This window comes from Zosterops lateralis, assembly GCF_965231275.1.
Source record: "Zosterops lateralis genome assembly, chromosome: W".
In the NCBI taxonomy this organism is placed as follows: domain Eukaryota; kingdom Metazoa; phylum Chordata; class Aves; order Passeriformes; family Zosteropidae; genus Zosterops; species Zosterops lateralis.
The window spans coordinates 32096604-32124355 of NC_139801.1; the positions used below are offsets into that span (position 1 = coordinate 32096604).

The following is a 27752-nucleotide window of genomic DNA, read 5'->3' on the forward strand; positions in this document are numbered from 1 at the left end:
GATATTCCTAAAGCACACTTTATAAAAGCTTTATTGGATTCTAATTTCTAGTATGGGCTATAAATTGTTCAAGCTGCAGTGCTCATACCATGTCCCTGACACATTGGCCTGCCCTTGAAGATGCTCTGTTTAATAAAGCAACTAACTCTGCGAGAGATCACTTTTAAGCACTTTATTATGATTGTATTAAGATGTCCACAGCCAATTGCCTTTGCTTTTAGCACGGAGAAGGGAGATGAGTTCTGTTAGGGATGGTAACTGGCAAATCACAGGGCCTTCACCTCAGCGGGGAAACACACAACAGAGGGTATGAGGGGAAAGAGGGCACCACGTCCATCAGAGCCTTTTGAGTTTTATTTTTGTCTGTTTTGGGGCTCACCCCATCTCACCGGACCTTAACTCACAGCATCCCATCGTCCCAGGACTCACCGAAGCGCTGAGGCGGCGGGGCCGCGGGCGGAGCCGAGGACGGGGCCTCCCCACATCCTGCAGGCCCCATTCACCCCTGGCACCGCCCAGGAACCGGCTCTGCCGCCCAATGGCGACTCAGCAAGCGCGGAGTGGGACCACCTCCTCCCCGCTGCTTCCCCTATTCCATCGCTATCTGTGGTCCTGCTGTGGGGAGAGTTATGGGGCAAAAGGCGCGTTGAGAGCGCGGCCCTGGGGCCTGGGTCCTGGGTCGTGCTTCTCTCGGCATGGCGGCTCTGCGCCGCTAGGCCCTGCCCGGCCTGCGGTGCCTCTCCCGCCATGCCGAGCAGCAGCGCCGCCGCGGCCTCCCGTGCCGCCGAGCTGCCGCGCCTCCCCCCCCACTCGCTGCCGCTGCTCCAGCAGCACATCTCCGGCCTCGGCTTCCGCGACCATGGCCTGCCCGCCGGAGGCAGCGGAGTGATGGGGGTGGCCCGGCAGCGGACGGGCTTGGCGCTGCCGCCAGACTCCCTCGGGGAGCCGAGGCTTGGCGGAGCGGGGGAGGCGGCGGCGAGGGGCGAGGGAAATCTGGAGCTGGAAGAAGAAGAGGACGAAGAGGACCACCTGGCCGCGCTGCTGCTGCTCTCCACGTCTTCCTCGCCCTCTCAGCCGCTCCCGCTGTTGCCGGCGTTGGGATCCGTCCTGCTCTCGCCCGCTCTCGATGAGCAGGAGGCAGCGGCGGGGGCGCACGATCCTGAGGGCATGATGGCGGCAATGCTGTCCCACGCTTACGGCGGCGGCCTGAGTGGTGGCGGTGCGGTGGGCCTCAGCGGTGAGCAGACGGCGCTGCTCCGCGGAAAGAGCGTCAACACCACCGAGTGCGTGCCCGTGCCCAGTTCTGAGCATGTGGCTGAGATCGTGGGCCGCCAGGGTGAGTGGAGGATTGGACAGGGTGTGGGGCGGCCTGGGCCTGCTGTCCTTCATCGGGATTTGTGGCAGGCCCCGCACGTCCCTGGGGCGTGCCCCTTCGGGGCCGGCTGCAAGAGCCCCTCGCCTCGGTAGTAGCTTTATGCCTCCTGGGGACGACCTCTCCCTCCCAAGACCCCGGCTTCCCCATGAGGGATAGGATGCTGGCACCAGGTCAGCCCTACTTGAGAAGGTGAGAGCAAGGACTGGATTAGCTCAGACCTTCCATTTTTGTTCATCTGAGCTGTAAAATGCAGTAGATAGCTTAGCAACATACAGGTAGTTGTTGGCATAGGCTTTGCTCTTCAGTGACACTTGGCTCGTGGTCTTTAGTGAGAAGCTGCCTTTCACTGTACGAACTTAGTACTATGTTTTACAAAGATTTTTGAGTGAAGGGCTTTAATTTGCCTTGGAGAGCAAGGTATGGGCTGACACTCTTCCTACAGCTTTTTATGGTGCTCACCGATTACAAAGACCTGAGGAGTCAACAAGATGGAGAAAAGAGCCATGTCTGGCCCTCCTCTGTGTGAAAGCCCTTGTCTTTCTGTTCGGGTTATGGCTTCCTGTTGATTGCTGTTGCTACAGTCGGTGGGTCTCTATTATGTCATTAGGATGAGGTCATATCAGTGATGTCACCTTCATTTTGTGCCTCTCATGGTCTTGTGGGAGTGGTGCTTGGAGGAGTTAGAAAGGTGTTTTGCACCAGTTTTCTAGTGGGGAACCTAATTTTAAAAGCCCTTTTTATATATTGAGAGAAGCACTGAGCAGTGTCAAGTGTAGGTGTGGAAATGCAGACAATGAAGTTGCCACTGTCTCTTCCCTTTCTGTTATTTTTTATTGTTTTGGGGGTGATATGTCTCATTTGCTGATGAGCTCTGATAATGAGCCACTAGTTATGCTGCCTGGTCTCTCTACACCAGTGTGGCTTTGGATTGTTTTTTTTTCCCTTGAGTATGGAAGAAATAGTAAGATTGGTCTAAACCAATGCAGTACTAAAGAAAGGCCCACCAAGCACCAATGCTTAGGTGGACTTGTTTTCTCTTTCTACATTTATTTTAGGTTTTTAGCAGTTAAGGGTGAGGGTTTTGCTGTATACGTCAAAGGAGAATAGAAGGCTGTGCAGCAGAAATTTGCAGGTAGCTTCCTCTGATACAGACAAGTCTGTTCTGTTCAAGCAGAAAATTTATTTTCCAAGAAGTTATGTTTCAATGTCTTAAGACTGTTCATGTGTCACTGTGGATGGTGGGCAGAGGAGAGGGGAGTGGGTGGAAAACAGAGCTGAAAACCATGATTTCTACAGTCCTTTAAAGGAGAAATAGAAACTATTTGGCTTCAAGGACTGATTAGGCTACCATGTTTATTCTCCACCAGATCAGGGTTTTTCTCTGTAGTATATTTTTCAGTACTTTGAGTCACTTAAAGACAAGATAATGGGGTTTGCATAAAAATAGGATCATTGCTCCTGAGGGTTCATTTGCTGCTTCTGCTTTTTCATCAAGTGTCATACTGTTTGGCTTATGATAAAATATTTAGCCTTGATGGGGAGGGATTTTATAATACAAAGAATTAGGGCTACAAAAGAGGAAGGAGCAGGAGTGGAGGGAGAGCTAAAAAAATTGTTACTAAATATACTTGCATGAAAGTTTTATGCAAGGAGGCCCTTCAAAATTCTCATTCATGGGAGACTTATGCTTAAAGACTGCCTTATGTAAGTTGTATTAGTTCCACTAACTATTTGTCAAATGTCTTAAGACATACTAGTCCTTGCATCCCCTTTTATGGTCCAGAACTGTGCGGGTTCATTGCCTGGGTTAGAGGCTCTTGCTTTCTCATCCACTTGCTTTTCATGTGTCTGTGCCCTAGCCCACAAAGTGTTGTCAGTTGTAGTGCAGCTTGGTCTGCCTTGAGCAAGGCTGATCAGAGCTGCATCCTTCACAGATCATTCTGCTCTCTGTAAAAATGAAGATGCATAGTCTCTTCCTAGCAGACATCCTAACCAGCTGGTTACATTATCATACTTTCCACTAGACCAGGTTGCGCAAAACCCCATCCAACCTGGCCTTGAACATTTCCAAGGATGGGGCATCCACAGCTGCTCTGGGCAACCTGTTCCAGTACCTCACCACCCTCAGGAAAGAATTTCTTCCTAATATCTAATCTAAACGTACTCTCAGTTTGGATCCATCCCCCCTTGTTCTGTCACTACATGCTCTTGTAAATAGTCTCTTTCCATCTTTCTTGTAGGCTCCCTTCAGGTACTGGAAGATGACAATTAGGTCACCCCAAAGCCTTCTCTTTTTCAGGCTCAACAATCCCAATTCTCTTAGCCTTTCCTCATAGGAGAGGTGCTTCATCCCTATAATCTTGGTGACCTCCTCTGGACTCCAACAGGTCGATGTCCTTCCTGTGCTGGGGGACCCCAGAGCTGTATGTAGCACTGCAGGTGGGGTTTCATGAGAGCAGAGGACAGGGACAGAATCACCTCTCTTGCCTTGCTTCCCACACTGCTTTTGATGCAGCCCAGGATACAATTGGCTTTCTGGGCTGTAAGTGCACATTGCTGGCTCATGTCCAGCCTCTCATCCACCAGCACTAAGTCCTTCTTGGCAGGGCTGCCCTTGATCTCTTCATTCCCTAGCCTGGATTGCCCTGATCCAGGTGCAGGACCTTGCACTTGGTCCTGTTGAACCTCATGAGATTCTCATGGGCCCGCTTCTCAAGCTTGTCCAGGTCCCTTTGGATGGGATCCCATCCTTCAGGAGTGTCAACAGCACCACTCAGATTGGTGTAATTTGCAAATTTGCTGAGGGTGCACTCAATCCCTTTGTCTGTCATTAATGAAGATAATAAATAACACTGGTCCCAGCACAGACCCCTGAGGGACACCACTTTTCACTGGTGTCCATTGGGACTCTGAGCTGTTTACCGCTACCTTCTGGATGCAACTGTCCAACCAATTTCTTATCCATCTAACTAATCAAATCCATCTCTCTCCAATTTAGAGAGAAGGATGTTGTGTGGGACTGTGTCACAGGCCTTACAGAAGTCCAGATAAATGACATCTGTAGCCCTTCCCTTGTTCACTGGTGTAGTCACGTCATCATAGAAAACCACTAGGTTGGTCAGGCAGGACTTGCCCTTGGTAAAGCCGTGCTGGCTGTCCTGAATCACTTCCTTGTCCTCCATGTGCCTTAGCATAGCTTCTAGGAGGATGTGCTCCATGATCTTCCCAGGATTATCTTGAACAAATTCAGATAAGTTTTATGCCAGACTCCTCTATATTGCAGTACTTTAATATCTAATTATGTAAGGGTGATGAGACTGAAATGCTACTTCTGATAGATTTCCACAAAGATTAAGTTTATATCCTTTCTGTTGCTCTCTGAGGTATAAAAATAACTTGAAATGTCTGCAGCCTAAAAACATCAGCTGTGAAATACCAGGAATGATGAGTTTGATCTAGGCTTTGCTTGAGGCCTCACTGCTGTGTCTTAGAGCATGTTTTTTCTAAGTCCTAACTGAAAAAGTAATGATAACCAGAATTCCACAGTACTCTTTATCCAAATTCAATTTTTTGCACAGTGGAAGAGAATCTCTAGACACTTTATCAGACCAAAGGAGCTTCTGAGTCCTAAGCAAGCTGTAAACAAGCAAAGACCTTATGGTGCACGCATTTAACATTTTTTTCAATTGTGTGTGTTTTAGAAACAAATATAGCACTTAAGGCAGTGCAGTGGTGTTCCCACAGCCCTGCTCTAGGTTGCTGGATTCCAGATTAGAATAACAGAGTGGTTTGGGTTGGAAGGGACCTTAAAAATCATCTAGTTCCAACCCTTCCTTGCCATGGGCAGGGACACCTTTCACTAGATCAGGTTGCTCAGGGTCCCATCCAACCTGACTTTGAACACTTCCAGGGATGGGGCATCCACAACTTGTCTGGACAATTTGTTCCAGTGCTTCATCACCCTTTGAGTAAAGAATTTCTTCCTAACATCTCCTCTAAACCTGCCCTCTTTCAGTTTAAAACCATTCCCCTTTGTCCTGTCACTATCTGCCCATATAAAAAGTCCCTCTCCCTCCTTTTTATAAATCCCCTTTAGGTACTGGAAGGCTGCAATGAGGTCTCTTTGAAGCCTTCTCCTCTTCATGCTGCACAACCCCATGTCTCAGCCTGTCTTCATAGGAGAGAGGTGTGCCAATCCTCTGATCATCTTTGTGGCCACCTCTGGACCCACTCTTAACAGGTCCACGTCTTTCTTGTGCTGAGGACCCCAGACCTGGACACAGTACTCCAGGTGGGGTCTCAGAAGGGCAGAGTAGAAGGGGAGAATCACCTCCCTCGACCTGCTGGGCATGTCTTCTGCTGCAGCCTAGGGTCTCGTGTGGGCATTTTTGTTGGTAACTGTGCACAGATGTGGGATGCAACAGCTATAGAACATGTGGAGTGCTTGAAATGTACCTTGTGGTTGATATTTGAAACTATGTTGGAAGTTGCTGGGTTACTGTGACAGCAGTTCAATGTGTTGCTGCTGGAAGCATTTACATCACTGGAAAAGGCTTAAGAATTTAATGAACAGTTAAGTGCTCCTTAAAAGTCATGTATTATTTCTGAAACCTGGCAGGTTTTTGTGCTTTTTTTTTTTTTTTTTCTTTTTTTTTTTAATGTTATTTTTATTAATCTTAAATGTTCTCAGCCTTTTCTTATTCCCCTTGCCCCCTGAAAAATGAAGTTAACAGGCACTTGTTGGGGTAGTGCAATATATTTCTTTGTAGTCCTTAAGGTAGAAAAATCTCAAAGGTGAACAACAAAGGAAAAGATTTTTGTATCCTTTTGTCCTTGTAAAGGCATTTGACTGGGAGCCAGGAAAACTAGATTCCATTCCTGACAGTGTACAGGCTTCCTGTATGAATTTGAACTAGCCGTTGAATCCACCCTTTGCTAACTTGGCCAGTCATCATGCTGAGCAGAAAAGCTACTTCCTTTGCTGTCAGCAGCTAAAAATCCTACATGCACAAAGTTGCATTGGTTTAAAAAAATAAAATCAAGTTAGAGAAAGTGCTCTTGAGAAGTGGTAGCAAGAAAGTTGTGTTGCTGAGGAGGTGACCTTGTTTGCATGAGAAAAGCTGGAATTAAATAAGCATGTATCCAGACTTAAAAAGGTTCCTGAAGTCTAACTTAGGTTTTATTTTAATCTCTAAATTATGTGAAGGACTTGTGAGTCTTCTGTGGATCACCTGAAAACTTTTCCCTATGTAAAGTTGGTGATGCTAAGCCTTCAGTGCCTCCTGCACTTTGCACTTGAAGTAAGACATTTAAACACTAACACGTCTTTTGAATAATGCAAAAAGAGGGGTAGTTGTAGTGGTTTAGGGCAAATTTGGGAGGAAACTTCCTAAGGGGCCCTCCCTCCCCCAACCAGTTCGGGAAAGACCTCCTCAGAGAGAAGTGGAAAGAAACCTGTTTATTAAACAGGCAAAGCACTCCCCAGCACAATAAATTGAACAATACCAGATGACAAGAACTTCGTGCCGCTCTGGAGAGATGACAAATTTAGAAAAGAAGTCCCTCCTGTAGGTGGTTGCTCTGTTCTCAGTCCCTCTGGCGCTGGGAAAAGTTGCTGCGCAGGAGAGATCTTGGCGGGTCCCAGGTACAAGCACCCCGGTGCTCCCCCAGGTCCTCAGTCCAGAGAGATTTGAACAGTTCCAAGGAAAGGCAAAAAGGGGGGGAAAAAGGAGGAAAAAACCCCCATGAAGCTTCTATGCCTCAGCTAGCTACACTAACTAACTAAAAGAAGGGAAAAAACAAAAATAAAGCCCTCTCTGTCCCACATCTGTGTGTTGCTGACTCCGACTCTCAAGGCCAGCCGGAGGCGGAGGGTTTCTGAAAACAAACTGCCTGCTTCTCCCTCCCCTTTGCTCTCAGACCCAATATTAAAGGTACAGAGTGTAATATCCAGCATAAACCCAACAGACAATTGGGGATACAAACATCATAACGTCACCCTAGGACAGACAAACACAAAACCTGAAAGATGCTGGAAGGGACAAAGTCTGTCGTGTAGAGATGCTGCATCCCTGAGTATATTGACTGTTTTCAGATAGTGATTGCTGGAATGTATTTAATGCATTCCAGTGTTTTGACTATCCAAGTAATGTGATTTTTCCATGTTTATATCCTCGATAAAACTGACAATAGTGGGTTTTCTCCCTAAAACATCATGGAGTTGGGAGCTGCTTAACTATAGCAACACTTTTATGCAGATTTCATGATCTTGGACTCTTTTTTGTTCTTTGTTTTTGAACGTGGGCTCTTGAGCAAAATACTATTTTGCTTAAAATAATCCTAGAAATTGAAACAAACGTAATTCTGATAAGTTGCTAGCTGATAACTACCTAACATAGCTGAACAGCCAAATAAAAGCAATAGCTATCACTCTTAGGTAGTGGAAAAGTGCTAAAACAATCCTAGAGCTAAATATATTATAATAAAATATAATAATAGTAATATAATCCTAGACCTTATGTTAAGATATCTATGTACTGTATTTAGCTTTGGGAGGATTAATTATAGTCCTTTCAAAAATACTGAATATCTGGTTTTATCTCTCAATGTGTTGTGATAATAGTATTACTGAATTACTGACAGTACTTACATAGCCTTGACTGGTTATTAATTATCTGTAAGGCATAGTCAGCATAAGCATAGCTAACTAACCTGAATTGCATGTTTGTTGTTTTTTGGGGTTTTTTTTTTAAACTGGTTTCTTAAGATTTCTACTTTCATGGATAAGTTTAATTTGTAGGACAGAAGTTGTCATGTATCTCGATGCCAACTGGTTGCCACAGACAACAAAGACCACAGGTTCAACTAACTTAAGTGAAAAAGGCAATTACACTTCAGATTATTCTTTTGCATGTTCTATAACAAGCCAGTTATTAAATGCTATATTAAATGGCTTGTTCTAAAGGCTGAAATAAAACTTGAGCTATTTGTTGAAAAGCTATTTTTCTAGGTAGTTGAAGTCTTGTCATTCTTAGAGCCTGGAACTCCAGGATCTGAAACATGTGAGCATACTGTGGCCTGGCACAGTTTGAAATTACTGCTGAATTTTCAGTGGCCTATTTCTCTGATACCGTGTAACAAATGTGATTTCAGTTATGTTATTTGTCATTTGTCCTATGCAAAGATCCAACTCAAGTTGTGAAGTGTGTTAGAAAGGTGCAGGTTTTCCAGCTGGGATTGTAAATCCTTCTCATAAATGCTGTTCTTATCTGGCTTCTTGGGTGGGAAAGACACCAAACACAGTGCACACTCAGGAGACTTTGTGTAGTCTGCCAGAAATTCTGTAGATTTTAATGTATGAATGCATCATAAGATTATTTTTTAATGAAGTTGAAATTAAAAATCTTGGAAGGTAAAATACCAATTTCTAATTGTCTGGTCCTTTTGATTTTCTTGTAAAATTGCTATGTTATAAGAGTATGGTTTTCTTTTTTATGTTTATAGCATACACATAGAAAAGAAATCCTGATTAATGTGCTTCTGAACTGCACTGGATTAACCTGTCTGGCATGAGAAAACTGATGCATTCTTTTAAGCTGTTAGTAAAGTCAGCAGATGTTGTGTGTTTCCCTGTCTCAGCCCCTGTTACCCTCTCTTCTAGTACACTGTGATCTGAATTTCTAGAAAAGAAACTTTGTTATAAACAAAGTGGTGGATATCTCAAAGATCTTAAATTTTGTTTTGATGCAATGCTTCCATCCCACAGGGCCAATTTCTCATTGCAGGCAAAAATTTTACCAGGGATAAGGTTGCAAACTTCCTGTAATAAAAAATGTTGCTGAACACTAGTACACTTTTATTTAATCAAAAGAAAAGGCCAAAGAGCTCTAAATCAAGCATTGGTTTCCAATTTCAGTTACTCCTTAATGTCTTAATTTTCTCTTTCATGTATTCTTTTAAGAGCATGAGATTTTGTCAGTGTCTGAGATCTGTTTCCTTCACTGGTGTAAGTCAGTAGTTCTGAGGTCTGCATCAGGTTCTCTGTTTCTCTTTTGAACAGACACAGAATCTGTTACTTTTTACCTTCTAGATTATTTTACCTTTGACAGTACACTGTGGGATTTTGTCCATAAAAACACAGGTCTAGCAGCATTTTTGAATCAAGGTTTTGGTGTAAATGAAGATTTGCATTGTCTTTTGCAACCTTCCTTTATTGACCATCTACTGCATGGCATGAATAGTGTTTCTTTTTAATATTGTCATGCAGGTCAGTTTTCCCAAAGCTGTTGCTCAAACAAATCTGCTTCATTCAGTAGATCAATGTTCCTAATCAAAACAACTTTTTTCCTGTAGTTATTTGTTGGATGTATTCCCTCTTATAACTATTGCTTTTCTGCTATTGTACCTTCCTAATTTGGCTCAACAGCTGCTACCTTAGTCCTGGTGCTACAGCAGTGCAAGCAATTAATAATACAAGTTGCTGCCCTCTGGCTTTTTTTGCTCCATGGACCTTGTTTACAGAGTTGCCATCTGTTTTGGGAATTGGAGTATTCTTCTGCCTGTGAGATTGCTGATTTGATAGTGTCCTGGACTGATATATAGAAGGAAACAGTGTCTAGGCTGACTACTTCATTCTGTACTAAATTGATATCTATCTATTGATAAATTAATACATGCCTAAGAAATCTTTAATAAAGAGTTTCTACATGGTTCGTGAACCAGGGCTCTTTTTTCTTTAGATGAGAGAAATATCCCTGAGAGCTTTTGAGTAGCCTTCTCTTGGAAAGTTTTCTCAACATCATCAGAGACTCTTAAAGCTGCCCTCTTTTCTCATGTCTTAGCTTGGCACCAATAGGGTCAAACTAAGTCCTGCTTCCTTTGATCTGGCAAAGCCAAGTGGTCGGCCTCAATTCCTCAGCTCTTGGTTAAAGTACTTGAGATCTCCAGACTCCTCTGTCCTGGTACCTAGGCAAAGCCTGTGTGGCTGCAGCACCTGGTGCACTTGAGCTTGAAGTGCTGGTCTGGAAAGTATCTTGTCTAAAAACACTTCTACAGCTCCAGCTGGATAATGACAAGTAAGAAAGTCATGTATCATCTTTGCTTTGTGTTTTTTTTACATGTACTAATGCTAAGTGGTCAGTTGCTCCTCAGAAATGGGTGTGATGGAATTATAATGGGAGCAGTCTTGGTCACTATATATAACATAGAATCATAGAATATCCTGAGTTGAAAGTTACCCACAAGGGTCATCAAAGTCCAGCTCCTGGCCCTGCATGGGACAACCCCAAAAAACACACCACGTGCCTGAGAGTATTGTCAAACCACTTCCTGAATTCTGTCAGGCTTGGTGCTGTTACCACTTCCCTGGGGAGCCTGTTCCAGTGCCCAGCCACCCTCTGGGTGAAAAACCTTCTCTTAATATCCAACCTAAACCTCCCCTGACACAACTTCGGGCCATTCCCCTGGGTCCTGACACTGGTTACCAGAGTGAAGAGATTTGTGCCTGCCCCTCCACTTCCCTGGAAGTTGTAGACTGTGATGAGGTCTCCCCTCAGTCTCTTCTAGGCTGAACAAGTCAAGTGACCTCAACTGCTCCTTGTATAGCTTCCCCTCCAGATTCTTCACCATCTTTGTTGCCCTCCTTCAGATACTCTCTAATAGCTTAATAGCTTATATTGAGGTGCCCAAAACTGTGCCCAAAACTGTAGGTGAGTGTGTGGTGGGTTGACCTTGGCTGGACACCAGGTGCCCACCAAGCCACTCTATCACTCCTCCTTCCCAGCTGGGCAGGGGAGAGAAATAAAGATGGAAAATGACTTGTAGGTTGAGATAAGGCGGTTTACTAAGGCAAAAGTGACAACTTTTGTGTGCACAAGCAAAGAGGAAAAAAAAATTATTTTCTACTTCCCATAAGCAAGTGATGTCTGACCACTTACTGGGAAGCAGGGCTTCAGCATGTATAGCAGTTGCTCCAGAAGGCAAACATTGTAAGGAATGCCCCCCTTCCTCCTCCTTTTCTTAGCTTTTATATCCCTTTGGTTAATCTGGGTCAGCTGGCCTAGTTGTGTCCCCTCCCAGGAACTTGCCCACTCCCAGCCCCTAATGGGGGGAATGTTGAGAGACAGCACTGATGCTGTGCCAGTGCTTCTCAGCAGTAGCCAAAACACTGGTGTGTTATCAACATCTTTCTAGCTTTCAATGCAAAGCATAGCACTGTGAGGGCTACTTTGGGGAAATGAACTCTGGCTCAGCCAGACCGAATACAGAGCCATCTTGATATGTTCCACAGGCAGGCACAGGGGTTTGGCAACTGCATGTCCTGGTTTGGGACAGATTTGGGAAGGAACTTCTCAAAGGGGTCTCCTCTAGAAAGCAAATTCAAGTGGCCTCTCTCCCAACTGGTTCAGGAGGTAAACCTCATTTAAGAAAAGTGGAAAAAACTTTTTATTTAACAAGAAAAGTACTCACAAACATGAAAAAGTGAATAATATTAAACAATGGAACCTCTTATTGTTCTGAATAGATGGCAAATTCAGAGAGAGTCCTTCTCATGGGGTGTAGCTCAGCTTGCTCAGTCTCTTATCAGTCCCTCCTGCGCTGGAAAATGCCGTGTCCCGGGCCCTGGGGGGCCACAGGCGTGAACTTCCACTGTTTTTCTGGGTTTTTGGTCCAGAGCAGGGCTGATCAGTTCCAAGAAAAAGAAAAGCCACAGTCCAGAGAACTTTTCTGCCTTAGCTAGCTAAAAAAACAAACTGAAAGCAAAGGAGAGCTCTTTCCCGCTGTCTGTGCTGCAGACAACACAGTCCATGAGAAAGAATGTGGGGGAGCAAGTGCAGTTTCTGCAGACAAACTGCGTGCTTCTTCTCTCCCCCTTTGCTCTAGGATCTAGTTTTAAGGGCGCAGAATTCAATATCCAGCATAAACAAAACAGATGATAGGGGATACAAGCATCATAAAGTCACCCTAGGACACTGCAGTGTAACTAAAAGCTTGTGATTGCAGGGGTGAGTTTTTGATGGGCCAGGAGGCAAGGAAAAATCTTTTACGTATAAAATGCTCTTATTTTTTTATTATTATATAGTGAAAGGTTCAAGAGTTAAGGGCAGGGAAAGATCACTCACAGATAACCATCACTGGCAAAACAGACTCAACTTGGGGATATTAATTGAATTTATTACTAACAAAATCAGAGCAAGATAATGAGAAGTAAAATAAGACCTTAAAAACACCTTCCCACCCCTCCCTCCTTCCTGGGCTCTTATCTCCTCCCTCAGCATTGCAGGGAGAGAGAGAATGGGAGTTACGGTCTGATGTCAGGGGCCAGGGAGCTATGGTTACCTCTCACCCTGGCCACACTGGTCAGGAGTGGCTGTCCTCGGACTGCTAGCAGTCTAAGTGACAGTGTAGAACAGAGATGCCTTCTGCTCTCTATGGTCCCTGTATATCATTGGCGTCTAGGTTTGAAGCAAGAATCAGAGAAGGCTCTCTCAGATGTCTTTATTCTCCAAGGGTGTTACAAGAGAGAGAGCGAGAACAGAGTCCTGCGCCTACTTTTAAACTGGGTGATAACGGGGTAGGTACAGTTTTTCCAACCAATCAGGGACACAGCAGGGAGGGGGGAGTGAGGGACAATGGGGCAGGGGAAAATCTGGGGTAAAACCAAACAAACCAAACAATATTGGGGGGATAACAGGAACAAACCATTGGGAGAATCACTTATCAAAAACCCACCACTACAACGGTCAGTTCATCATGTCACCAAAAATGTCAGGATAAATGAAACTCTCTAACACTTATTTCTTTTAGTATTAGGGAATAGGCATTACTTTATTCTGGCCAGGGTGCATAGTGGATACCTTCAGCCACATACACCACTTTCAGAACTTTTCACTTATTTATACATTTTTAGCAAACAAAAAAAAATGTTTATTGGTTCTAAATTGCATTCTCTTCATTAATTAGTATTCTGTCTTCTATTGGTTATTGATTTCTTGCTTCCCATGCCAATTAGTCCATGTTTTTCACTCTTTTTATTATCTTTTTCCCAGACAGAGAGTCTCCAGCACTCAGGCTGAAATGTCTTTGTTAGTATCTTCTTTATCTCATGGTTACTCTAACATGTCCTTGAAGGACTATAAATTCTGGATTCCAGGTGTCCAGCCTTTAACTCTCCCAGGCTTTGTTCTCTGAAACTTATCAGGGTTAGTTTAGCAAAACTTAAAAGTTTCAGTGATCTAATAATCACACTTTAACAATAGAGTCTGTGAAAAGAAAATTAGCTGTACTGGCCAGAGTGGAAAATTACACTGCTTAACTTCTTATGATTAGTACACTGCTTATGATTAATTAAAACAATTTAAAAGTTAATTAAAGGCATTAATTAGAAAAAATTATTAGGAAAGTTATATCATTTCCAACAATCACATGTTCCTGCTGCTGCTCAGGGAGAAGAGTCCTTCCCCTGTTCCTGCATGGGGTCTCTTTCATGGGAGACAGTCCTTCATGAACTTCTCTAATGTAAGTCCATCCCACAAGCAACAGTTCTCAATTAACTGTTCCAGTGTGGCCCCCTTTTCATGGGGTGCAGTCCTTCAGGCACAACCTGCTCCAGTGTTGGTTCCCCATAGGGTCACAAGTCCTACCAGGAAACCTGCTCTAGTGTGGGCTCCTCTCTCCACAGGTCCCTGCCAGGATCCTGTTCTAGTGCAGGCTTCCTACAGGGTCACAGCCTTTTTTTGAGAATCCACCTGTTCCCATGTGTGTCCATCTTGGAGCTGGCTGGCATTGGTTCTGTCTGATATAGGGGAAGTTTCTAGCAGCTTTTTACAGAAGCCATCCCTGCAGCCCCCTGGCTACCAAAACCTGGCCACACAAACTCAGTACAATGTAGACTAGCATCTTTGAAATTACTATCTTCATCTTACTTAAATCAACTAATTATATTCAACAGCCAGTTAAAAAAAATAAAATTGTCAAGAGTTAAAATTTTCAAGTCCATTAATTAAAATAAGGTGTAAGATGAAATTAATTGATCTTAGTTGAAAGGTGATAGTAACTAGTCACTATCAACTGACTAGACAACAGGTAGTATTTAAAATGGCCTTAATAACCCAGTGAAATGCCACAAATGTTCTGGTTTTAATTTTCTTGTGTAGCCAGCCTGCTTAAGGAGGTTTAACCATTAAACAATTTAGAATAGGTTTTCATTTTGTCTCCCAATGCAGCTTCATCTCTGCTTAATAAATGGGGCATTTATCTTTTTTGTACTGTATAATCACAAACTGTAGAAATACTTTTAGTTTTTTCACAACTGAGAGGAAGAGTTCTGTTTAAACAAAAGAATGAAGCATGGAAATGAACAGCTCTTCTGAAATATGTCAAGCAGTCATTCTTAATGAAGCAGATTAATTTTTCTTTCTTTGTTAATCAGGTGTGCAGTGTTATGCTCTGCAGACCAGCAGCTGTTGGCCTTGTGGTACTACCATCCAGTGTTTCAGTCAGGTAACAAAGGATTTGCACATAGTCACAGGGGTTCTTGCTTTCTGATTAAAAATTTGTGGCAACCTAGCAATGAAAGAAGGGCTGTGCTGGCTTAACAGACTCTCCCTTTAAAGCTGTTTCCATATGCAGCTCCTGCAGGCTAATATAAAACAAATCCCTGCATGTTCCCCTCAGCACACTTAGCAATGCTATGCTATCCCCTGCTGGTCTGGAGGGACTTCCCAGACCTTGCCCTTGCTTTCTAGGCAAGAAATTAGCTATGGCTCTGCTAGCAGCTCATTGTTTGGGGTTGATGTCAGTAGTTATTCTGTTGCTGCCTTGTTACTTGGTGTCAGCTTATTATGGTGGTCAGAGTGCTAAAGACAGTATTCAGAATGGAAGCTGTAATACAATATTGTCTTTCATCAGATAACTGCAAAGCTACTGAAAAATATATTCCTGTGAACTATTGTTGGGGTGCGTATCTTTCTCTGGTCAGCCCGGTGTTCGGCTGGACCACCTGGTCAGCTCTGATATGCCTCAACAGAACTGGTTTGTGAGTTCTTGGCTCTACAGCACCTCGACTTACACTGTCATGGCCGTGGTTTGAAAGAGAGGACCCTCAGAGACATCCGGGAAACAGGTTTATTCGAGGGGTCACAGAGGAACCCCTTTGCCTCCAGTCCGATGCCTCCAGAGAGACCCCGGACCTGGGCTGCAGGGGGTTTTTGTCCAGGACAAGTTCAAGGGGTGGATACAAGTTGTAAACCAATAAAACAAAGCAAAGCAACAAATGCCAACTGAATTACCTAAACACTGACAAATCCGAGTTAAATTGGGGAGTGGTCTCTAGGGAATCTGTCAACTGCTGGCCGAATCTTCTCGGAAGGTTCTGGACCTTGGAGATAAGAATTCGGTGATGGACAGAGGGAGAAAGGATACATTAAAAAAGATGAGCCATGGGAAAAGGACCAATGGGAAGCAGTCTCTGGGCAGAGACCAAAGTTGTCATAGAAACCCTTATCAACTTATGATAAGAAAAGAATTCCAGGACAGGGGGCCCATATAGGGTAACTAAAACTACACTAAAGTTACAATTAAAAACTATACTATACTCATAGCTAAAACCTATAAAACAATTCCTGCATCCCCATAAACTATGGCTTTCTCTTTAGTGCTGATGAGCTGTGAGATCTGTGGTTGCTCTGGGGATAAGTTGAAGGATGCCAGACTTGGTCAGGGCTGCTCATCAGCCCTCCCTCCCGTTTAAGAGATGAGTTGGTGCTAATACTATTTCACCCTGCTTGCTGCTTTTCCAGCCTAGGCAGCACTGGTGGCTTCACACAGGATTTGTATGTTTGAAGAGCTGCAGGAAATTCTCAGTTTTGATCCCCTTAGCTAGTTACTTGTCAGGAGCAGGGAAGGAAAACAAACTGGTGTTCATTTGATTGTGGTTCACAGGGGCTGCTCACTGAATTTTTACCCACCATTGTTGGGAAAGATGGGACAGGAAGGGCTTGTGGATATGATTGCCTGGTAAGAAATCCTGGAGATGTAAAACCTGTGAGTGAAATAGAAATGAAGGCCAGTTTTGAGATGTAGGCATGGCAGGCAGGAAGATGGTGATTAGCTGGAGTTAGGTTGAAGGACAGAAAACAAAAGGACCCAAGAATGTAGCCCCTCTCCACCCTGCTAAAGCATCAGGGAAAAAGTAGATAAGAAAAGTAGTCTTTAGATTTTAGAATATAGGATGATATAGTAATATAGTAGTTCTCATAGGCTGCATGCAGTTTGTAGGTTTTGTATCTTGTGCCGGTTGGTCACTGTAAATTAGAATATTCAACACAAAAAGAGATATAATGTATTGTAATAAGGTTCTCACTCTCTTACTCTGACCTTTCTCTTGCTCTTACCTCTCTTATCTCTCTTACCCCTCTTAGCTTTTTTACCTCCCTTACCTCATACCCTCTCTCCCTTCCTTTTCTCTTTGGGGCTTCGCTTCAGCCGAGGCTGGTGGCTGAAGGCCAGGCCCTTTTTACCCACGACCCCTGCAGTAAAACCACGTGTTTCTAGAATATCTCAGGTCTGCAGAGTTCCTTCTCCCTGCCGTCCACAGATGTTCCTACACACCATGGCTTCCAGGCTTCTATTTGGATAAATTTCTTTCAGTTTTTTTTTTTTTTTTTCCTAAAGCTCTCCGTAATTGGGGAGGCAAAGTTAAACAGACATGATGGTAAGAAGGTTTAAGTTCCTGTGTGTGCCTGAACCCCAGTTTTGCAGCACTTGGCAAGAGGGTATAAGGTATGTGTCCCTGCTGTGACAGGTTGCATTTTGCTACTGTTGATAATTGGAAGGATTAAGGATTTCTGTCCCATGGTGAGAGAGGGGATACCACACAACAAAGGGAACCTCATCTATAAATTGATCCTTGTCCCATTCCCATTGTGTGACATGGACGTGAATTCAGCAGAAGAAAGAAATGGGGGAAAGGTTACATTTCTCCATGGCTGTGCAGAACAGGTCTGGAATGCTTTTTTGGGGTGGTTCTTGGCTCATGGAAGCAGCTCAGCTGGTGTGGTGTGAAGCAGGTGTGCACAGGGTTCCCACTGCGGTCACTTGGCTCTGCTGGCTCCATTGGGGAGTTTCCCCTCATGGATTGAATGGCCTGAGACTGGGTTTGATGTATCTCATCCTGTTAGTGATGATGAAAGGGGGAATGAGGGCTGAGCTGGTTGTTGCTGTGTGATGCATGAGGACTGCAGGTGCTAAGCTTAACTGCTGCTAAGCTTAACTCTCATTTCAAGGGGAAAAAAATAATGTCTTCCTATCATCTCATTTTAATTAGGAAGTATTTAATTATTTCAAATTGGCAGTGTATGAGGTAAACTATTCCTTTAGAGCTACCTTTAAGTTTCTTGAGGAGTATAATGTTCATTGTGTGGTTAAAATGTATGGTCGAATAATCCTCTTAAGGGGAAAAAAATGGGGAGAAGGCTTGAGAAGAATGATACAGATCAGCCAGCACAGGGTGAGCACTGCCTACAGAACTTGGCTCAGGCTTGGCTCCTTGTCAGATGCCTGGGCAGGCAAGCACTAAATCTTTGCCTAAATGAAAGCAAACCGAAAGGTTTTTATCGCCACCCGCCTCTGCCTCTGGCTAGCTCTTCTGAGGGCAGCGACCTTCCTTAGCGAGTTGCCTTGAGTAAGGCAGCCTCAGCCCAGGTAGTGCAGGGCGCCTCGGCAGATTTCAGCTCTTTTGTGAAGTCCAAGACTATCAGTCCGGACAAGGCTCTAGCTGTTGGAGGCTGCTCTTCCTGAGGGGGTGATCCCAAGTGGCGCAGAAGGAAACACAGGAGCCAGGGATGGTCTTCGGGAGGCTTCTTTACTTCATCTCTGCCGACGAGCCAAAGACCCCGAAGGGCTCGGCTGTCAGGGTTTTATGCACCTACCAAAGGGGGTGGGGTTTTACCAACAGCCAATGGGGTTAGAAACTGAGGAAACGGACCAATCAGGGAGAACATTAATAAACAAATTAGGGGATCGAAACTTGGACCAATTAGGGGAAGGATACAGAACTGACCAACCAGGGAACAGAACTGGGGTAGCCAATCCATAGTTGGGGGGGGGCTCATGCACTGTCTGCTCTCCAAGGGAGTGCAGGGTGCATGACCCTTTCAATGTCCTCTTCAGAGGCAGGGGCCTCCACAAGTTTTTGTTTTAACTGTGTCTGTATGTACTTATGGCTGAATGTGCTGCTTAGGAATGCTTATACTGCTGAACGAAGGATGGTAACTGGTATTGAATAGACTTCTGTTATCACACTAAACTAAAATCACTTGAAAATGTTTGATTAAATGAAATTTCTGGTCTAGAAGTCCCCTTTTCAGGATTTTTTCTATGTACTTCAAAATCTTGGTTACAAAAATCTTATTTATTGCAAAAGTGTGAGTGATATATTTTTTATTCCCCTTTGTCTTTTCCAGTCTCCTGAGTTTAGATACAGAAACTTCTTGATTTATCCTTTGGCCATGTGATTTCATAGCTGGCAGAACTTGTCATTGTGGCTGCAGAATTGGTGGAGAGGGAATGGGATCAGCTGTGCTTTGCAGCATTGCCTCAGTAGTGTCTAATGGAGGAGTGTGGGAAACCAAAGCAGCTGAATAAAAGCAAACAGGTGATTCAGCTGGAGTGGTATAATGGGCTACTGACCTTGTATTTTGACATGAGTCTTTTGTGGGGGTTTCCAGCACTCCTTGTAGACAAAATCCAGTGAGTATTTAGACTGACTCATTCAGAAATACTTTGTTTTATATGTGGTGACTTTCTTCAGTTTTTTCTAACTTTTCAGATAGAGAGTTGATCTTGATATTCTGGGGAGTCAGCTTTTCACTGAAGCCAATTTTCTGATGTTTAAAAGTCTTGTTTTGTTGCTACAGGGATTTGAGGCAGTGTTTGGCCTCTGCTTTTTAGGTATGTGACTCACCTTAAAAGCAAATCTCTACCCATCTTGGTCTGTGCTGTTCTGCAGCCTGAGGAAGAAAGGCAAGAAGGCTTTTCTTTATACTGGAGTGGTTTGGAAATGTGACACTGGCAAAGCAACCTGGGAATTTCCAGGGAATGGAGTTGAAAGTTCATAATTCTAACTTAATTTGAATTTCTAAAATATCAGGAAAATCTTCTCTAAAATGTAAGCTTTAGGACTAGGTAAGGCTGTTTGGAATCTGGAATTAGGTGGGCTCTGAACTGTGATATATAATATAGAATTATATTGCTATTTAGATGTCTATGTCTAAATGCCTCTAGTATTCTTTAAGTGTTGCCTCTGTAATTTTTCAGGAAATAAGGATATATACTTGGGTGTAATGGAGTAAATTAAAGTAATCTGCGTATATTGGAGAATAATTGATGCACATCAGGAGACTGACTTTGGGTTTAGGTGTTCCAGCAAAGAGTGTAAAAAATTCAGTGGCACCATTTTACAGATCCTTTGGGTTTAATGTTTGAGCCCACTATATTTTCTGAGTAACTGGAAAGGAAATGGGAATGGAGGGGGCAAGCAGATTTACTACAGGGAGAAATGCAAACAAAGACATGGAAGGAGTAAAGGTAAATTGCCAAAGTGGGATGCTGTTCTCTGGTACATGTAGGGAAATGGCCTTGGCTTCAAAGGATGTGTTCTTTGCCACCTCTGTAAGGCATCTCATGTCTGTTTTCCTATATTTTTTTTTAATCTAGTAGAGCACTAGTGCATTTTCAGTGGACTGTAGTAGGAGGTTGAGGCTTATGGGTTTGTTCTCCTGCTGATGCTGCTCTTTTTGATCTACGTGTTTGGCTCTCTGGTCTGCATCCTCTCCTTTGCACAGATCTGTCTGTGCCTCACACCCTCTCTTGCGGGAGCCCTCCTGTGCTCCTCCGTGTGCTTTCTGGGAGAGGTAGGGCCTCTCAGCCCTCACTAGCTATTGAAGATTAATGAACTTTCTTTCCAGCTGTGTCATGAAAACAAAGGGCTGTTGTGTTGAGCCTTTGTCCTTGCTATGTGCAGGGGCCCTTCAAGAAGCAGCTGTTCCTCTCCTCTATTCCAACCAGCATCTGCATGTTTGCTACTTTCTTTTTATTAGTAGATAGTACTGAATAAAGTGCATCTTTGTGTGGTTTTGTAACTGTACAATTTATTGCTTGTGATACCTTGGGTGCAAAGGACTAACAAAACACTATTTTGAGAGATTATTTTGAGTACCCAAATGGTTATGAGATGCTTAAAGTAAATAAGGAAAAGTTGAATAAATTGCTGCAAGTGAAATGATGCTTAAAACATTTGATCTGAAAATGTTACTTATAATTTTTCCAGGATGAGGTTCACTATAAAATAACATTTACTGTGACATGCTTTTGAATTTGTTTTAAAATAGGATAAATTCAATTAAGACTGAATCCAGTAGACTGTCTTGCATGTCATGGACCTGCTTGTGTCTCTTCATCTTGCAATGCCTGCTTTTCTGGTCCTGTCATGGGTAAAAAGGCCTTCTGTATGTACCATGCCTTTCAAAATGCCTTGAGCATCTTGGGAAAGAGCCTGTTGTCATTGTGTCATGGCAAACTTTATAATTCAGTTCCCAAAAAACAAAGACAAATATTTCATTAACTTTTTGCTTTTATTTCAGAATGCATTTACTCAGTTAATGAATGAGAGAAATTCCATGTAGGCACATACTATTACATAGTAAGCCTTATTTGCATGCAACAAACTGCTTTAACTCCTTCTTGACAGTTCAAGGAATAGGTTCTTCATCCCCCAGGGAAGAGTAAAGTTTTAAATAACACTTCCTGATTGTTATAAATACATATTATATAATTGTCTTTTGCAAATATTAACATGAATATTATATGTGTTATGTTAGAAAGTTATGCTGTATTAATATAGTCTCTTTTAGTAGTGTGATAAATATAGTTTTTAGGCTATAGCATATGCTTTTTGTAACTAGTCCAAAGAGAAGTGGGAGAGGCAATTAAGAAATTCCTCACATCATCCTATCTGGATGAGATAACAGCAAAGACACCAAGAAACTCCAGAAGGAAGAATTTATTGCCTCCGTTATAAAGGGACTTGTGACTTTGTGGAGCCACTGGAAAGATTTATTTGCAAGAAAGAATGGTGGGGGAGAAAAGTTAAAATTAAACAGAAACACTTAAAGTTCAAAGAAATGTTTAAATCATGTCCAAAATTTATGAATATGCAATAACCTATGATATTTAAAGGAAAGATCCTTTGTTAGCCGGTGTGCCTTGGTGTGGAATGTCAGGTACCCAGATGTCTGTAATCCCTTGTTGCTCTATATGTCTCTTATTGTCTTTTTTAAAATTATTATTAAACTTTTAAAATTTTAACAAAAGTGAACCGTGTTTTTCACATGATCAAAGGAAGCAAAAGAAGAGTTCTCAATTAATCAGTTTTATCTATACCCTACACAGGTTGCAATACAGACACTTCTGTCACTTGTAAATGTTTAATTTGCTTTTAGGTCATGCTTGTTGGTGGAAGGCTAATATATCAGCAAACTTGTGTGTGAACCTTTACTCCTTTTGCAGGATCTTAGAAATAACTGAAGTATACCTATGGGAAATCAAGGCACAGAAAATTCTCAGAACGTCATGCATGCAGGCCCAAATACAGCAGAGAATACAGGGTTCGACTTGAGGCCTTAGAAAAGGCTTCCAGCTTTAGAGACCATAAGCAAGAATGTGGATTTGTAGTTTAGATAGAAACATGTTAAGCTAGGTAGTGGAGAGTTTTAAGGTTTTAAAGTTAAGATATAGAAGTAGTTATAAAGGTAATAAGAAGTTTTAAGGTGTAGTTCTGTGGGATTGTGTGTCACTATATGACTGGATAAAATTGTCTGCATTCCGGCAGGATGTGTGATACAGTTTAATTAGTCTTTGTTGTGAAAATTAAAACAATATGTGTGGCAGCAGATTATTGGCTAATAATTGGCCAATCAATAGAAAAAAAAAAAAAATCTTACCAGTATGTATGGGATAATCACAAAGGTGGCTGACAGAGGAAAAAGTCATTCATGTTTATTCACCATCTAGTAGCAATTGAGGAGTTGCTGGGCTAAACCAGACCAAGAAACATTGCTAAAATAGTTTGTGGCTATAAGTATCAGAGGCCTGTTTGCAAATAATAGGTATAAGTTGTTACTGCTTTTGCTGATGTGGCTTGCAGTGATGCAAACAGCTGCTTCTGGTTTCACCCTATGGTTTCTTGAAACTCTCAAACAGCTTAAAATAGGTGGCTTGCTAAACTTGTGCATGTTTCCTTTAAACAGGTTGCAAAATAAAAGCACTAAGGGCCAAGACAAATACTTACATTAAAACCCCTGTTCGTGGAGAAGAACCTGTCTTTGTTGTCACTGGGAGAAAGGAGGACGTAGCCATGGCTAAAAGGGAAATTCTCTCAGCTGCTGAGCACTTCTCCATGATCAGAGCATCACGCAACAAGAGCGGTCCTGTCCTGGGAGGCCTGCCATGTACCCCTAACCTGCCAGGTCAGATGACAGTCCAAGTCAGGGTGCCTTACCGTGTAGTTGGGCTGGTGGTTGGACCAAAAGGAGCTACAATCAAAAGAATTCAGCAGCAGACCCATACCTACATAGTCACCCCCAGCAGGGACAAGGAGCCGGTCTTCGAAGTCACAGGAATGCCTGAAAATGTCAACTGTGCACGTGAGGAGATAGAGATGCATATAGCCATGCGTACTGGGAACTACATCAAGCTGAATAAAGACAATGATTTCCACTACAATGGTACAGATGTGAGCTTTGAAAGAGACACTCTCAGGTCTGCATGGCTTGCTTCTAATCCCATCCCTCTTAGCTGCACCACAATGATTTCTAATTATAGGAATGACAGCTCCAGCTCCTTGGGAAGTAGTTCCACAGATTCCTGTTTTGGAAGCAATAGATTGGCTGACTTCAGCCCAACAAGTCCGTTCAGCACAGGCAACTTTTGGTTTGGAGAAACGTTGCCTTCAGTGGGCACAGAAGACCTCACGGTTGACTCTCCTGTGTATGACTCCTTATCAATGCCTTCCCAAACCATTTGGACTCCTTTTCAACCTGTAAACCCTCTCCCTGGCTTTGGTAGTGACCCTGCTAGCAATGCCAAGCCTCAATGCCGAGGGAGACAGCCATCTACTCCTTGCCTGTCACCCACATTTCCAGAAAGCCTGGATCACCCGCTGGCTGGGAGAGTGAGTAGTGACCCACCTAACACTGGCCACCAAGTAGGCCTTCCCATCTACATCCCTGCATTCTCCAATGGCACCAACAGCTATTCATCTTCCAATAGTGGCTCCACGTCCAGCTCACCCCCTGAGTCGAGACGGAAGCATGACTGCGTGATGTGCTTCGAGAAACAAGTCATTGCGGCCCTGGTTCCCTGTGGTCACAATCTCTTCTGCCTGGAGTGTGCCAACAAAATCTGTGAAAAGGAAGTCCCATCGTGTCCTGTTTGCCAGACACCTGTTACTCAGGCAATTCAAATTCACTCTTAAATAGAGATATTATAGAGATATTATTATATGTGGACTTTTAAAGACTCTTAAAGGCATGGATGTAATGGTACCCTCTAGTAAACTTTCTAATGAATTCTGACTGTTGGACTTTCTTGGAATTAGGCTGAAGTTATTAATAAATTTTTACTTTCTCAAAAGGCTGCTATGGTAACGCTAAACTTAAGTGGTCTCTGGTTCAGTGTAAGCAGATGGCATGTTTAGCAGAGATACATCTGGTGTAATGTTATGGCACAGTGAGGGCAAGTTTTTATAAATTACACAACTGAAAAAAACCTCAAAATTTCCAGGCTTTTCTAAAGGATCTCTGTTAATTGTTTGGCTTCTGTGAGCTGGCAGCAATGAACCTTGTTGCCTAAATGCAAAAGTACTTCTCTGCTACGGAGGATGTGTGGTATTATCAATATATCAAACACTTTCAATGCTATCTTCTACCAGTTTTGAGGAAATATTTTTTGCTTTATGTGACAACTTATGCCTAATTCTTCAGCATTGCAAATATCTTTTAAAGCATAGTTTGATTTATTGAAATGGATTGTGTTATTGGCAGGTTCAGATAATAAATGACAGTGAGGTGGGAAGAGAGAAGTTGCCAGATGCACCTCCATTTTGTCCTTGATGAGGACAGTATGTCCAGAGGATCAGGAATGTCTCAATTTGGGAATTCCTACCACTGCTTTTGTTAGTGTAATGTGGAAAAAGTCTGGCTGGCTTCATCCAGTTACAGTAAAGGCTTTGGGATGCACATACTTTGACTTAGAGTGATGATGCTGACATTCTGTTCATTAGTCTGATCAAGCTGTTCTTTACCTTTTTAGAGGGTATATAGTTCAAAATGTGAAGCATTTTTATGTTCAATTCGTGTCTTGCACATAAATATATATTTTTAGTAAGAAAAAGGAAAAAGGGGGAGTTGTGTAAATGCCCTTGTATTCATGACAGTAGCTGTGACAGTTGCCCTGTAATCAGTTTACTTCATTTCAAAACTGTCTTTCCAAAAAAAAAGTCTCTTGAATGAGCTTCTTACATTTCAACCTGTGGATGTTTCTAGCTGTTTCATCCTCAGTACATTCCCAATTCTGTGCTGACATGTATTAAAACAGCAAAAACAAAAGACACAAAAGTAGAGTTCTGATGTAGTTTTTTCCTCTTTTTAAAAGTATTATTTTCCCAAGACAATCTTTTTCTCAGTGTAACAAAAAGAAGAAATTGTGTATTAAACTAGTAAATATGCAGAAAATTTTATTTCCACTTGAAAAGTTACATTTCGTATAAAAGTTTACGACTAGGAGTTGCCTTGAAGGCATATTATATACTGCATAACTTTAATACTGTAATTGCTTGTAGGATAGTTACATGTCAGTATTAAAATCTGATCTCTAGCTGCAGTCTTATAGATGCGAACAAATGTTCGCTGAGCGTGTATTTTGTTTTATTGCATTGTACACTGCAACTAATAAGCCAAGGAATCAACAGACATCAGCTGCGTGTACCACTTCTATAAACCACAAACTAAGAATAAACTGATAAACTATTGATCTAAAACTGATAAACTATTGATCTAGCTTAGTATTTGCTAATTTTGCTACACTCTTTGTTATGTATATGTAGGGAGGTCATAGGGATTATAAATTCAATTTTGGTAAAGTTTAAAAACTATATATTTTATCATAAAAGGGCCTTAAACTTATAATGATATTATATATTTGCTGTAAAGAGTTTTATTTTTCTGATATTAAAAGTTACTTAATAAAGACTTGTTTCCATTAACTTGAATATTTTGCTCTCTTCATAGTTGTCACTTGGAGCGGCATAGGCAGGCAGGGGCTGGCTGATATCCCCCACCCAACCAGGGGCATTTTTGGTGCTTAGTATTTCATGTGCAGGGCTCATAGCCATCACCCTGTGGCAGAACCCAGCCTTGTGTCCCTTGGGTCATTCCAGTACCCCCATCGACATGAAAATAGCAACAGCGTGGGCAGGGGTCTGACATGGGGTCATCCTTCAGCCCCTGGGGCAGCACAGAGGTGCTCAGACTAAGACATTTTGGGCCAGCTTTAGCTTTGTGATATGGATTTATTCCATGCCTACAGCCACGTGGTTGTATCAGAGGATTTAAACGTGCATCATGTGCTGGTATATAGTTTCTCAGTGCTCTAAAGGCAAATACCAGTGTGCTATCCAATGCTTTTACATTGGCCTCAACAATGACCAGCCACCAGTTACAAAATACTTGCTAAGTACCAGGAGGGAGCATCTAAAAAGCTCTCTGGAGAGGTATGGAGCTAAAACTGCTTTAAGGCGGCTTATGGAGGGACTGGAACTGAGCAGGAACATCTTGGTCACAGAGAATTTGAGGAGTTGATGTTTCTGTATATATAGGAAGCTGTTTGGGGGTGGAGGGGAAGTATCATCTTTCAGATTACAGTTATTAGTCTAGTACCTTAGGATACACAACTTATGCATCGGTGCCCTCCAGCCTGCCACAGCTACCAGTGAAGCCCCAGACCCAGAGTGAGTGGGCACTGAGGCATTCTGTTGTACCCATTCCTGCTCAAACAGGGCACCACATCTGCAATGGAAAAGGAATTTTCCCCCGCCTCATGCTCATAAATCACCGGAGTCCAGAGGGTTGGTGTCTTAGGGATGTTCTTTTTATCCCATATCCATTTTGGGGTTTGTTTTTGTTTTTTGTTTTGTGTCCAGGGTGGTCGCTGCCTCCCCCCTCCCCCCCCCAGCTCCCTGAGTATCGTGATGGGTGAGAGCCCAGGATTCCTGTGAGAGTTGGGGGCAAAGGGGGTTGCTTCCTTCCAGTAGGGTGATTTGTCTCAGTGGCCACACGGCGTGATCCCTCTGACAAGAGATACTGTTGCCGTGTGGGTTTTGCCCGTTTTTTTTCTTTTCCTTCGGCACTGTGACTGGAGGTTACTGGCTTGCTTCTCTGCTGCTTGGGAGTCCAGAGCCAGTGCATGCCACGCCGGGACCTGAGAGCCCTTGCCAGGGCCGCCCCCTCTGCACAGCCCGACCCTGGGACCAGCCATCACTGGTGAGCTACCCAGGGGAGTGATTCCCTGCTCAGCCCCACTGTTCTCTGCTGCTGCTTCAGGGCTCCTTGCTACATTTTAACCTGGAGTCTCTGCTACACTTTGTCACTCCGGGTCTGCTTGACTTTGCCATTCCATCTTGCTGCTTCCAAGGTTCCTGCTACAGCCCATTTCACCATCTGGAGAGGCATTGAGACTGCCCCTGGGGGTTTGTAAAGGAAGCCTCTTTTCTATCTCTTCCACCAGCTCACCTGCCATTACTGTGTGGAGGTATGGCTGAGCTTCCATCCCTTCCTGTCTCGGTCAAGTCTGCCATTACCACGTGGTACCCGAGCTCGCACCAAAGTGCCCACTGCAGCTGTGGGGAATCATCGCACCTGCCCTGCTTAGCTGGGAGTCAACAGCGCCCCTGCTGGCTGTGACCACAACTACACCAAAGGGGAAAGTCCTTGACAGCTGAGTGAAAGCTGTTATTGGGTTTCTGGTTTTGTTTGTTGTTGCTGCCATTGTTGTTTGTTTGCCTTGTTATACGTGCATATATATAAGTAAAGAAGTGTTATTCCTTTTCCCATATCTTTGCCTGAAAGCCCCTTAATTTCAAAATTATAATAATTTGGAGGGAAGGGAGTCATATTTTCCATTTCCAAGGGAGGTTCCCGCCTTCCTTGGCAGACACCTGTTTTTCAAACTAAGACAGTCGGTATATGCTTTTTCCTTTTTTCTCCCTATGGGATGCAGCTGCTAATGGAGATGAGGAGACAGAGCATTACAGACACATCACCTG

General features: G+C 43.2%; 1 protein-coding gene across 1 annotated transcript; it reads left to right on the forward strand.

The window, feature by feature from the left end:
• Positions 1–747: 747 nt before the first annotated feature.
• Positions 748–25886, forward strand: MEX3C (mex-3 RNA binding family member C; the record flags this gene model as incomplete). Its single annotated transcript, XM_083882555.1, has 2 exons — positions 748–1336; positions 22681–25886. The coding sequence occupies 2 exons, from the start codon at positions 748–750 to the stop codon at positions 23904–23906; spliced, it is 1815 nt and encodes a 604-aa protein (XP_083738681.1). The 3' UTR covers positions 23907–25886.
• Between the last annotated feature and the right edge of the window lie 1866 nt (positions 25887–27752).